The 13,017-nt window shown below is 44.8% G+C and overlaps 1 protein-coding gene and 1 pseudogene across 16 annotated transcripts in view; both read right to left on the bottom strand.

The window, feature by feature from the left end:
* DCAF8 (DDB1 and CUL4 associated factor 8) overlaps positions 1 to 3,218 on the bottom strand; it is a 47,772-nt gene extending 44,554 nt beyond the window's left edge. For 3 of the 16 annotated variants that reach the window (XM_063693717.1, XM_063693719.1, XM_055363655.2), the window contains exon 1: positions 1,048 to 1,163. Coding sequence is in view for 2 of the 16 variants with exons in the window: in XM_055363646.2 (XP_055219621.1) it covers positions 3,027 to 3,210 (184 nt within the window). In the remaining 14 variants the exon portion in view is untranslated. The other 13 variants (XM_031011435.3, XM_055363657.2, XM_031011423.3 and 10 more) reach the window with 12 other exon arrangements.
* A 2,815-nt stretch (positions 3,219 to 6,033) lies between these two features.
* On the bottom strand, positions 6,034 to 7,749 carry LOC101139005 (small ribosomal subunit protein uS2-like; annotated as a pseudogene).
* Positions 7,750 to 13,017: the final 5,268 nt, after the last annotated feature.

Here is a 13,017-nt window from a genome sequence, read left to right as displayed (position 1 = left end):
TCAGAGAAGTTTAAGTAACTTGCTCAAGGTCACATGGCTAAGAAATATTAGTCTAGTATTTAAACCTTAAAATTAAATTAAAAGTCTGTCCAATCTCTAAAGACTGTACTTTTCTCTTTATATCTTACTGATACACATATACACCATCACTAACAATTTTATTCCAGTCCACGATGAGCATTTTCTAATTCAGTCATCAGATGGAATAAAACTCACCAGTGTCACTCAATCTTTTCCTACTACAAATCATAAAGATATTAGGAATTGGCCAGGCCTACCTTCCAGTCACTTAGCTTTTCTGTCACATGCCATGAGCCTCTAGTCTCTGCTACCAGAAACCTGAAAGCCTCACGAAAACTGCATTTATAAGTATGTTCTGACTCCCTTTTTGGCACCAACCCATGCTGCTGAATGCCCAGGATGTTTCTTCTGCTAACCAAGAATTCTTCAGACCAGCTACAAAAGAAAGAGCAGCCACTATTTTTTTTTTTTTTACAAAAAATTTCCCACTATATCCTAAAAAGTCGGAATTCTGAAATAGACTGGACTCAGACACCAACTAAAGGCAGCATCACTCATCACTCCCCAGCTTTTAGTCACAAGCAGCTAAATATTCTCCTCTAAATACCAAGGGATGACAACCCGAAGCTGTGAGAGGGGAAGAGACCTGATTTGACAACAGGCTGAACAGAACTCAGGCAAACTAAGTTCCAGTTTTTAACAACGTAAAGAATATGATCGACACAAAGACAAAATACAAGGAAAATGAATAAAGAAGAAAAGACGACATGGGGCAGGGGGCACACATTCACTTCTAGGCTTAAGTCATTTGGAGATATACAGCAATAGTTTAGGACAGAAAGACAAGAAGCCTACAGACAATTAAACTTGTAAAAGTAATTCAACCAGAGCTGGAACAAAGCCAAGAACAACACTCAAGCTCTTTGGGAAACTGGTAGGAATTTTATGACTTTAGTGGTCAGCAGTTGAGCATCAGCGCAGTCTGTCTTGAACTCAAGAATTTTAATGCCTCCAACTCCCACTCACCTTTCCTCCTTTTATCACTGAAGTAAGGCCAGGCTGAGCTCCTGAGAAAATAGGTCTGTAGATTCACTGAAGGACTGAGAAAAGTTAAAATTTACATGGCAAAGGTGTGTCTTCTACTGAACATAATAAAAATATTTATGAATACACTTTAGTATGTTTAGGCCTTCTCAAAACTACTTAAAAGCAGAATACTTTATCTAATTCTAATTACTGAACAAATAACCCACACACATATGGAAATAAAATGAACCAACATGAAGATTAGAAGCCAGGCAAGTAATCTCCCAGCTCCACTAAAACGTAAAGTCATTTAAAAGGATAACCTGAATCTTTTCAACGCTAAACCATAACCAAACAACCTCTCAACAAGAAGCCACACAGCAGGGGGGGAAATCCCGGAGAGAATGTGATAGCGCTAGTGCCGGTTTGTTTACAGAGACTCCAGTAACAATCATGAGTCAGAAATTCAAGCCACCAGATGCTTTCCAACTAACAGGGACCAAATGGGACCGTTCTAAGATATCCTAAAAGATTTGGGAGTTAGAGGAGGTAAACTAAGATAATTATATGACAAAGGGTACAAGACCACAAGACAACAACCGACTCCGGAATTCTTGGACCTCCGCCTTCCGTACAAGGTGCTGGGCCTGGGAACTTGGGATGGGGGAGGGGGACACATTGCGCGGTGGCCCTGAGGTGACGGGGAGACGCAGGGCGAGCCGTGTCCCTCAATCTAAGGGGAGAAATAGGAGCGCACACATGGGTCACCCAACGAAGCAAGGCGTCCCTGTGAACTGTGCGGCTGGCTCTTGGGGGCAACACCAGGGCTGACCTGAGGAAAGGGCAACCAGTACTCCCAGCGATGACTTCGGGTCGGCGGAAGGAAAAGACCTGAGCGCTAAGAGCTTGGGATATGGGTCAGGCCCATCCTTAGGGGAAACCGGCTGGGAAGCGAGGGGGGGCGCAGGCCGAGCCGGAACGAGACACAGACCGGGTAGGTCAAGGGAGGGGGGGTGTCCGGCTGGGGCAGTTACAAGCACGGGAATCGGCGAGGCTCAGCAGCCCGCTTCCCGTCTTGGGTCATCCTTCTGCTAGCGGCTGCTCCGACTGTTCCAGGCCCAGCCGCCCCGTCCACTGCCACCACCAACGCCGCCGCCATCTTACACTGGCCAGCGGCCGCCACCACCACCGCCTCCGCTCTCTGCGCTTGCGCCTGCGCTGCCACGCTTTCCGGCCCCGTTTGCGACGATGTGCTCGAGAAGACTGAGGGAAGAGTGGTCGCGCGAGCTCACGGCTCGCAACCCTCCTCGAAGGACGCACAAGGGGCGGGGCTTAAGGCCAACGGAAAACAGAGCGAGAGGCGCCTGCGCATTACCGAAGAGGCAAAGTTGTTTTTGTAGTTTCTTCGGGCTTGCTTATCTTGTGATACTCAAAACAAATGCGAGTTAGGGGCTTCCCAGAGTTGTGATAGAAATAAACTAAATTTCCAGCGGATTGGCAGGCCACTTCCTGGATGATGGCCAGTTTTGCCGTTTTTGAACACTGGAACGAGCAATGATTGCCACAAGGATTTCTTCTGAAAATCCCCGTTTCCTTTCAGGACTTTGTTTCCTTAAGTGGTTTCTATACTATCGAGGCCCATTTTCCCCTGAGAGTCCCCATTTACGTATTTTTAAAGAAGGGGCTCAGTAGCTTGAGGTGTAGCTATTCCAGAAGCTCTTTTCTGAAGAGGGGTGGTGTGGGTAAAGGTTCCCAAGAGTGGGCCGGGTGATGTGGGGTGACTTTGTACTCTGTTTCGTTATGACACCTACAGTAACCCTGCAGAGGATTACTCCCAGCTGCCAGGCTGGGGTATTTTTTTTTTTTTTCTTACCAGAAGCCCAGGGTGCAAAAATCTGACCCTTTCTCACCTCCCCTACCGCTACTCTCCTAGTCCAAGTCATTACATATTACTTAAGACTACCGCAATAGAAACTTACCTCGTTTGTCTACTTCCATTATTGCCATTACAGTTAAACATAAGGCAGCCAGAGTGATTTTTAAAAATGTAAGGTCTGGCCGGGCGCGGTGGCTCATGCCTGTAATCCTAGCACTTTGGGAGGCGGATGTGGGCGGATCACTTGAGGTCAGGAGTTCGAAACCCGTTTGAAACCAGGCCAACATGGTGAAACCCGTCTCTACTAAAAATACAAAAAAAAAAAAAAAAAAAATTACCCGGCATGGTGGAGCGCGCCTGCAATCCCAGCTACTCGGGAGGCTGAGGCAGGAGAATTGCTTGAACCCGGAGGCAGAGGTTGCAGTGAGCTGAGATCGCACCACTGCACTCCAGGCTGGGCAATGGAATGAGACTCCGTCTCAAAAAAAAAGTAAGATCGTATTATTTCCCCAGTCCCCACCCTGCTCAAAACCTCCAATTCCCATCACATAATAAAAGTCAAAAGTATGATAGCCTTAGAGGCCATCAAAAAATGAATTGCCTCTAAGGAGGACCCTACATGGTCTGATCTAGCACCTGCCTATTTATCTGATTCATCTCCTCCCACACTGCCTAGCTCTGCTCTAGCCTCACTAGCCTTACTGTCACTCCAGTCAAAGCATGTCCCAGCCCTAGGGTTTTTTTCCTTTTCTTGGAATGTCCATCTACTAGATCTTTACTAGACTTGAGGTGTCTATTGAAATCCTACTTCCTAACACAGGCAGCTCTTGACTATTGTAACTAAAATGGAACCTCATGCCATCCTCCTCTATCCCCTTACTCTGCACTGTTTTCTTAATAACATTTTTTACCTATAACATTTAATCTAAAATTACGTTTGTAATCCAGCTATACTACTAGAATATAAATTCTTGAGGGCAAGGACTGTGTTTTTATCATCTTTGTAATCTCAACACCTAGAAGAGGGCTACAGCACAAAGTAGCTATTTAATGCCCCACCGTCCTATTCATTCTTTCATTCATTCAGTCAACAACTACTGAATTCCTGCTCTGGAAGGCCCTGTTCTATGGGCTGGGGCTGCAACAGTGAATAGAACCAAGACTCTTGCATTCATGGAACTTATTGGTGCAAGGGTTGGGAGCACAGGAGGAGGGGAGAGACACACAGATAATAAAGTTATAAAGAGTACTGTAAAGGAAAATAAAGCAGAATAAAAATGGGTTACCTGGATGGGTGTGCTCTTTTACATAGGGGATTCAGAGAAGGCCCCTCTGCTGAGGGGACATCTAAACAAAGGTTTGAAGTGAGACAGTAAGCTATACATACTTGGGAAAGAATATTTCAAGCAGAAGAAACAACAAGGTAAAGACCCTGCAGCTTGAGTGTGCTTGGCAAGGAAGCCACTGTGGCAAAAGAATAGATAGGAACTTAGTTTGGAGAAACAAGATGGGAGCCAGATCACTTACGGACTTATGGACCAAAGAAAGGACTTTGAATTTTATCCCAAGAATGCTAGGAAGCCATGGAGGGTTTTGAGTAAAAGAGTGGCATGATCTGATTTATAATTGAAGATGTTCACTCTGGTTGATTCTTTGAGAATTCCCTATAGGGAAGCCAAATAGAAGCTAAAAGACCAATTAGGAAGCTATTGCAGAAGACCTGCAAAACTAGTGTTGCAATGAAAGTGGTAGGATTCAGGATGTACTCTGAAAGTGGTGGAGAGGTGATGTGTTAATAGATTGAATGTGGGGTACAAGATAAAGACAAGAATAAAAAATCAGTAAAAAAGTACAAAAGTCAAAGTACAAAAACAGTTTGATTTGAGTAACTGGATAAATAGTAATGTCGTTTACTGAGAGCGCATGTGAGGAGACAGGAGCAAGGTTTTTTTTTGTGGGGGGGGAATGTCCAATTTTACTTCAAACATATTAAACTGGAGATCCCTATTAGATTTCCGAATGGAGCTACTGAGTAAACAATTGGAAATATGAACCTGGGGCTCATACAAGGGACAATGAGAGGTATAAATAAAGGATTAATTAAGTTATAAATGGCATACATAGCCATGGGGTGGAGAGAAATCAATGTGGAAGCAAAGAGAAGCAGTTTAAAGACTGAGACCTCTAATCCTAAGGCATTCCAACTAATAAAGGTCAGAGAGGAGGAACATACAGCAAAATTTATTTAAAAAGAGTAGCCAGGAAATAGGAAGAATAAAACTCAAAAGTGAGGGGTCTTATAAAACAAACCAAAAAAAAAAAGCTTCAAGAAGGGGCTATAATCTCCATCATTCCTGTCATAAAACAGGTTAAGATAACTGGAAATTGACCATCGGACTTGGAAAATGGAGGATTAGACCATGGCAAGTCATCTTAGTGGAAGCTATAGGGATAGAGGCCTCCCTTTCTATGATCTGCTTTTTGTACCCACTGTTTTGTGGACACCATGGTTATTACCACCAAATCAATAGCTAGTACCACTGAATTCTCCCTTTCTTATTTGGGCTTTCCTATTGAATTTGAGGTTGTGATGATTATTATCCCTTGTGTATCCATCTTGTGACAGATACTCAATCCCACTGGTTTCCGTAACACTATATTCCACGGTTTTGTTTTTATCTCTCTAATCATTTATTTAATTAGCTTCTCTTCCCCTTCATTCTACGTGTTCTCAGTGATTGTATCCATTCTCACATTTAAACTACTGTCCAGGGCCGGGCGCAGTGGGTCACGTCTGTAATTCCAGCACTTTGGAAGGCCAAGGTGGGCAGATTGTTTGAGCTCAGGACCAGCCTAGGCAACATGGCGAAACCTCATCTCTACAAAAAATACAAAAATTAGCCGGGAGTGGTGGTGTGCACCAGCTACTCAGGAGGCTGAGGTAGGAAGATCTCTTGAGCCTGGGAGGCAGAGGTTGCCGTGAACTGAGGTCACACCACTGCACTCCAGCCTGGATGACAGAGTGAGACCCTGTCTCCAAAAAAAAGAAAAACTACCATCCACGTAATGATGACTTCCAAGTCTTTTATTTTTATTTTTTTATTTTTTAGAAACTGATGTTTATTTTCCATCAACCATTTTTCCATGTTGCTTAAGAGCCCATGCAAGAACAGCTTAAGACCATTCAGTGGTTGCTCCTACCCATTCAGTGGCCTGAGCAGTGGGAGCTGCAGACCAGTATTCCGTGGCAGGCTGAGTGCTCCATTGTTCAGTAGGAACTGCTGAATAGGCACAGAGGGCACCTGTATACCTTCAAACCAGTCTGCAACCTCAGGCTGAGTAGCAGTGAACTCAGGAGCTGGAGCAGACCATTCACCCTGAAATTCCTCCTTGGTCACTCCCTTTTCAGCAGCAGCCTGCTCTTCTTTTTCAATCTCTTCAGGATCTCTGTAGAAGCAGAGATCAGGCATGACCTCCCATGGGTGTTCACGGGAAATGGTGCCATGCATGCACAGAACTTCCCGAGCCAGCATCCACCACATCAAACCCACTCAGTGAGCTCCCTTGTTGTTGCACGGGATGGCAATGTCCACATAGCGCAGAGGAGAATCTGTGTTACACAGAGCAATGGTAGGTAGATTAACATAAGATGCCTCTGTGAGAGGCTGATGGTCAGCCCCTGGGGTCAGTAACCATAAGAAGCCATGGCTCCCAGAAGGCTGCCTGGATCTGGTTAGTGAAGGTTCCAGGAGTGAAGTGGCCAGCAATTGGAGTGGCTCCAGTGGCAGCAGCAAACTTCAGCACAGCCCTTTGGCCAGTATTCCTGGAGGATATAACACTGACATCAGCAGGGTTTTCAATGGCAACAATAGCACGAGCTGCCAGCAGAAGCTTCTCCCAGGTCCCCTTCAGATTTATGATGTAGATGCCATCACTTTTCCTTTTATAGATGTACTGTTCCATCTGGAAGTCAAGATTGGTGCCACCTAAGTGGGTTCCTGCTGCAAGGAACTTAAGGACATCCTCCTCCTTCATTTGCAGGATATCAAGGGCTCCGGACATTGTGAAAGTTTCCCTTTAAGTTAACGACGGGAATCCAGAACAACGCCATATGGACCCCTCTGTAGGTAGCACGGAAAGGGACTTCCAAGTCTTTATTTCCAGCTCAGGCTTTAGACTCACGTACCTGATGGCCAATGGCACTTTTTTTTTTTTTTACAGCTTTCTTTCTCCTTCTTTTTTCTCTTTCTTTTCTTTTTTCCATCCTTTCTCTTTCCCTCCCTCCCTCCTTTCCTTTTTTCCCTCCTTTCTCTCTTTCTCTCTTTATTTCTTTCTTTTCCTTTCTCTCTCTCTCTCTTTCACTCTAGACAGAGTCTCTGTCACCCAGGCTGCAGTGCAGTGGCACAATCTCGGCTCAGTGCAACCTCAGCCTCCCAGGCTCAAGCTGTTCTCCTGCCTCAGCCTCCCAAGTAGCTAGGATTACAAGCACCCGTCGCCACACCCGGCTAATGTTTGTATTTTTAGTAGCAACAAGGTTTCACCATGCTGGCCAAGCTGGTCTTGAACTCCTGACCTCAAGTGATCCACCCACCTCGGCCTCCCAAAGTGCTGGGATTACAGGCATAAGCCACCGCACCCAGGCTTTAACAGCTTTATTAAGACGTATAATTCACATACAGTTCACTCATTTGAAGTATACAATTGGCCAGGCACGGTGACTCACTACTGTAATCCCAGCATTTTGGGAGGCTGAGGCAGGCAGATTGCTTGAGTCCAGAAGTTCGAGACCAGCCCGGGCAACATGATGAAACCCCATCTCTACAAAATAAAATACAAAAATTAGCTGGGTGTGGTGGCATGCACCTGTAAGTCCCAGCTACTTGGAAGGCTGAGGTGGGTGGATAGCTTGAACCCAGGAGGCAAAAGTTGCAGTGAGCTGAGATCACACCATTGCACTCCAGCCTGGGCAACAGAGGGAGAGGCTGTCGCAAAAAGAAACAAACAAATAAAAAGTATAAAATACACTCATTTAAAGTATATACTTCAATGGCATTTTTTGGGGAAAAAATGTATTCCTAAGTAAAAAAAAAAAAAGTATACATTTCAATGGCTTTTTGTATACTCATAGATACATGTGACCATCACCACAGTCAATTTTAGAGTATTTACACCACCTCAAAAAGAAACCTAGTGCCTTTTAAGTTAATCCCCATTCCATCTTCCCATTCCCTCATCCAGAACCCTAAGAAACCATTCATCTATTTTCTGTGTCTATAGATTCCTGTGCTCTAGACTTCCATATGAATGGAATCATATAGTATGTGCTCTTTTGTGACTGGCTTCTTTAACTGAGCACAATGTTTTCAAGGTTCATCCATGTTGTAGCATTAATCAGTACTTCATTTCACCTTATGGCCAAATAATATTCCATAGTGTGGATGAGCCACATTTTATGTGTTCATCTGTTGATGAATATTTCAGTTGTTTCCACCTTTTGGCTATTATGAATAATGTTGCTATCAACATTAATATACAAGTTTCTGTGTGAACGTGTTTTTATTTCTCTTGGGTATATACCTAGGAATGAATGGAATTGCTGGGTCATATGGTTAACTCTATATTTCAACATCTGAGGAACTGCCAGGCTGTTTTCCTTTTTTTGACGGAGTCTCGCTTTGTCACCCAGGCTGGAGTACGGTGGCGCCATCTTGGATCACTGCAAGCTCTGCCTCCCGGGTTCACGCCATTCTCCTGCCTCAGCCTCCCAGGTAGCTGGGACTACAGGCGCCTGCCACCACGCCCGGCTAATTTTTTGTATTTTTAGTAGAGATGGGGTTTCACCATGTTAGCCAGGATGGTCTCGATCTCCTGACCTCGTGATCCGCCCTCCTTGGCCTCCCAAAGTGCTGGGATTACAGGCATGAGCCACCGCGCCCAGCCTGCCAGGCTGTTTTCCAACGCAGTTGCACCATTTTATATTCACAGCAGCAGTGTATGAAAATTCCAATTTCTCCCCATCCTTGACAACACTTATCTCACTTTTTGATTCTAGTCATCCCAGTGGCTGTGAAGTGGTATCTCATTGTGGTTTTGATCTGCAATTCTCTGATGACTGATGATGTCGAGTATTTCTTCATGTGCTTACATAGGTCACTTTTATATCTTTTATGGAGGAATGTCTATTCAGATCCTTTGCCCACTTTTAAATTGACTTTTCTTTAAAAAAAATTTTTTTTTTTAGTCAAAGTCTTGCTCTGTCACCCAGGCTGGAGTGCACTGGTGCAATCGTGTCTCACTGCAACCTCCGCCTCCCAAGTTCAAGCAATTCTCTTGCCTCAGCCTCCCGCGTAGCTGGGACTACAGGCATGTGCCACCACACCCAGCTAATTTTTGTAGAGACTGGGTTTCGCCATGTTGGCCAGGTTGGTCTCAAACTCCTGACCTTAGGATATCTGCCCACCTTGGCCTCCCAAAGTGCTGGGATTACAGGCATGAGCCACCACATCCGGCCAAAAAACAATTTTTCAGGGAGCCACGTCTCACTATGTTGCCCAGGTTGGAGTGCAGTGGTTATTCACAGGCACAATCATAGTACAATGCAGCCTTGAACTCCTGGCCTCAAGGGATCCTCCTGCATAGCTAGGACTACAAGCGCATGCCACCATGCCCAACAGATTTTCTTTGTTCTTTTTCGAGACAGGTCTTGCTCTGTCGTGAACACAGCTTATTGCAACCCTGACCTCCCGGGCTCAAGCAATCCTCCTGCCTCAGACTCCTGTGTAGCTGGGACCACAGGCACATGCCACCATGCCCGGCTAATTTTTTTTTTTTTTTTTTTTAGAGACAAAGTCTCTTTGTTGTCCAGGCTGTTCTTGAACTCCTGAGCTCAAGCAGTCCTCCTGCCTTGGCCTCCCAAAGTGCTGGGATACAGATGTGAGCCACCACACCCAGCCCAGATTGTCTTTTTTTTTTTTTTTTTTTGAGATGGAGTTTCGCTCTTGTTGCCTGGGCTGGAGTGCAATGGTGCGATCTGGGCTCACTGCAACCTCTGCCTCCCAGGTTTAAGCGATTCTCCTGCCTCAGCCTCCCAAGTAGCTGGGATTACAGGCACCTGCCACCACATCCAGTTAATTTTTGTATTTTTAGTAGAGATGGGGTTTCACCACCTTGGCCATGCTGTCCTCAAACTCCTGACCTCAGGTGATCCACCCACCTCGGCCTCCCAAAGTGCTGGGATTACAGGCGTGAGCCACCATGCCCGGCCCAGACTGCCTTTTTATTATTAAGTATATATTCTAGATACAAGTCTCTTATCAGATATCAGATATGTGATTTGCAAATATTTTCTCCCTTTCTGCGGGTTGTGTTTCATCATGATGTCCCTTGAGGCACAAAACTTTTAAATTTTGATGCATTCCAACTTATATTTTTGTTGTTGCTCATGCTTTTGGTGCCATATCTAAGGAGACTTTGCAAAACCCGAAGTCATGAAGATTTTACCCGTGTTGTCTTCTAAGAACTTTAGTTTTAGCTCTTTCTTTTACATCACTCATCGATTTTATCTTTTGTAAATAGTGTGAGGTAAAAATCGAACTTCAGTCCTTTGCATGTGGCTACCCAGTTGTCCCAGCACCATTTGTTGAAAAACTATTATTTCCATATGGGATGGTCTTGGCACCCTTGTCAAAAATCAATTGACTATAGATATATGAGTTTATTTCTGGAATCTTAATTCTATTACATTGATCACTACATCGATTCTTGTGCCAGTTCCACGTTGTCTTTTTTCTTTCTTTTTTTTAGGACAGGGTCTCACTTTATTGCCCAGGCTGGAGTGCAGTGGTGTGATCTTGGCTCACTGCAGACTCAACCTCCTAGACTCAAGTGATCCTCCCACCTCAGCCTCCCAAATAGCTGGGACCTTGCCTGGCTAATTTTTAAAAATGTATTTTATGTAGAGACAAGATCTCACTATGTTGCCCAGGGTAATCTTGAACTCCAGGGCTCAAGGGATCCTCCCACTTTGGCATCTATAAGTGATGGGATTACAGGCATGAGCCACTGCACCCACCCTTAAATTTTTTGTAGAGATGGAGTCTCACTGTGTTGCCCAGGCTGGAGGATTTTTTGTATGCAAGATAATGCCATCTGTGAATATAGTTTTATCTCTTCCTTTCCAATCTGGATGCCTTTTATTTCTTTCTCTCGCCTAATTGCTCTGGCTAGAACCTTCAGCACAATGCTGACTTGAAGTGGCAAGAGTGAATATCCTTGTGTTCCTGATATTGGAGGAAAAGTATCCAGTCTTTCACCATTAAGCTATGATGTTGGCTATAGGTTACTCATAGGTGCAGTTTTATCAAGTTGACCAAGTCCCTGTCTATTCCAGCCAATGGCACCTTAACATTCCAAAGCTGAACTCACTTTTGCTCTAGCTTCTGTCAAACCCAAACTGTTCTGATTCTTGATATTTCTTAGTTGGCACCACTATTAACCTGTCTTAGGCTGGATTCTCTAAAAGCAGAGCCTGAGAAAGTGATTCTGCACAAATGGTTTATTGAGGGAGTGCTCTCAAGTAAAACCTGTAATAAAGTGAGGGAAGCAATATAGGACAGGTGGGGAAGGTTAGCCAAAGTTATAGATTCAGATGGTAAGTTTAGCCTCCACTAGGAACTCTGGAACATAAATGGCACCACATTTGTCCTACCTTGAGGAAAGGGGGAGGAATTTTGGAATATTTTTTTTTTTTCTGAGATGCAATCTCGCTCTGTCGCCCAGGCTAGAGTGCAGTGGTGCAATCTCGGCTCACTGCAACCTCCGCCTCCCAGGTCAGGATAAACTTTGCCTTTTCCAAAATGGAAAAGGTTCAGTGTAATAAACTCACCATCAAGTGTCTGGTTGTTCTCCTTGAGTAGTACTGAACTGGGGGCTCAGCATTGGTCTCTGTTGCTGACAGGTTGAACACTCAGCAATAGCAGTAGTTAGGTCAGCTTTGGGTGAGAGGAGTCCATGTTTCTAGGTCAATGAGTAGCCTCCATCTCTGCCACCATGGTGATTCTACTCATGAGTACACTGTGCAAGCACTGGGATAGCTGAGGTAGTCCTGATAAATTCACCCTGTCCAACATGGTGAAACCCCATCTCTACTAAAAATACAAAAATTAGCCAGGTGTGGTGGCAGGCGCCTGTAATCCCAGCTACTCAGGAGGCTGAGGCAGGAGAATCACTTGAACCTGGGAGGCGGAGGTTGCAGTGAGCTGAGATCTCACCATTGCACTCCAGCCTGGGTGACAGGAGCGAGACTTTGTCTCAAAAAAAAAAAAAAATCATCCTGTCCATCTGGTTACTTAGTCCTTTGCTGGCAATGCTTTAATAGGCTACACTCTCACTGACCCATCCAAATGCTCTTCATCCAACCTTGTCACCCATTTTTAAATCTTGTTTCTTCCAGGCCCCTGACCAGCAAAGCCACTGACCATGAGTTCTTGTATAACTTTATCTCCAGTCACTTTTTTTTTTCCTCAAAGGAAATGATCAAGTACATTGCCTGAAGCCCTACACATTAAGATTTCCCTCATCACTGTCTTTCAGAACCACCCGAGTAAGTCTCAGTGAGAGGCTGTAGTCCATCTGGCTTACCCCAACATAACAGGGCAGTCTACCCATAAACCAGGCCTAGATTTTTCCCTCCTTTGTGAGGTGGTTGAAGGAATTTCTGTATGGCCAGAGGCATGAGCTAAGAAAAAGGAATCAGTGCACCAGAGGTAGGTGACAGGGGAGTGCTGGGGCCCCTTGCTCAATTTAACTTACTTGTGCCACTAAGTTTGCTTGGGCTTCTTCCCAAATGTACCATTTCCACTGTAAGATGGCTTGCTGCTATATACACCCAACCTCACGACTTGGAAGGTCTAATGATAACCAGCTGGTTATACGGGCAACTGGTCACACGGTCACTTGATATCTCATGGTCAGGCACTGAGTCTCTTCCAGGGCCTAACAGCAAACCAGAAAATGCACTTCAAATGGTAAAACTTTTTCTGCTAAAAATGGCATCACCTTACTCCAGAATCCTGGAGGTCTGGGCTGGAACCGTC

This window comes from Gorilla gorilla, chromosome 1 (genome assembly GCF_029281585.2).
Source record: "Gorilla gorilla gorilla isolate KB3781 chromosome 1, NHGRI_mGorGor1-v2.1_pri, whole genome shotgun sequence".
In the NCBI taxonomy this organism is placed as follows: domain Eukaryota; kingdom Metazoa; phylum Chordata; class Mammalia; order Primates; family Hominidae; genus Gorilla; species Gorilla gorilla.
This window is presented reverse-complemented; position numbering and strand designations above follow the sequence as displayed.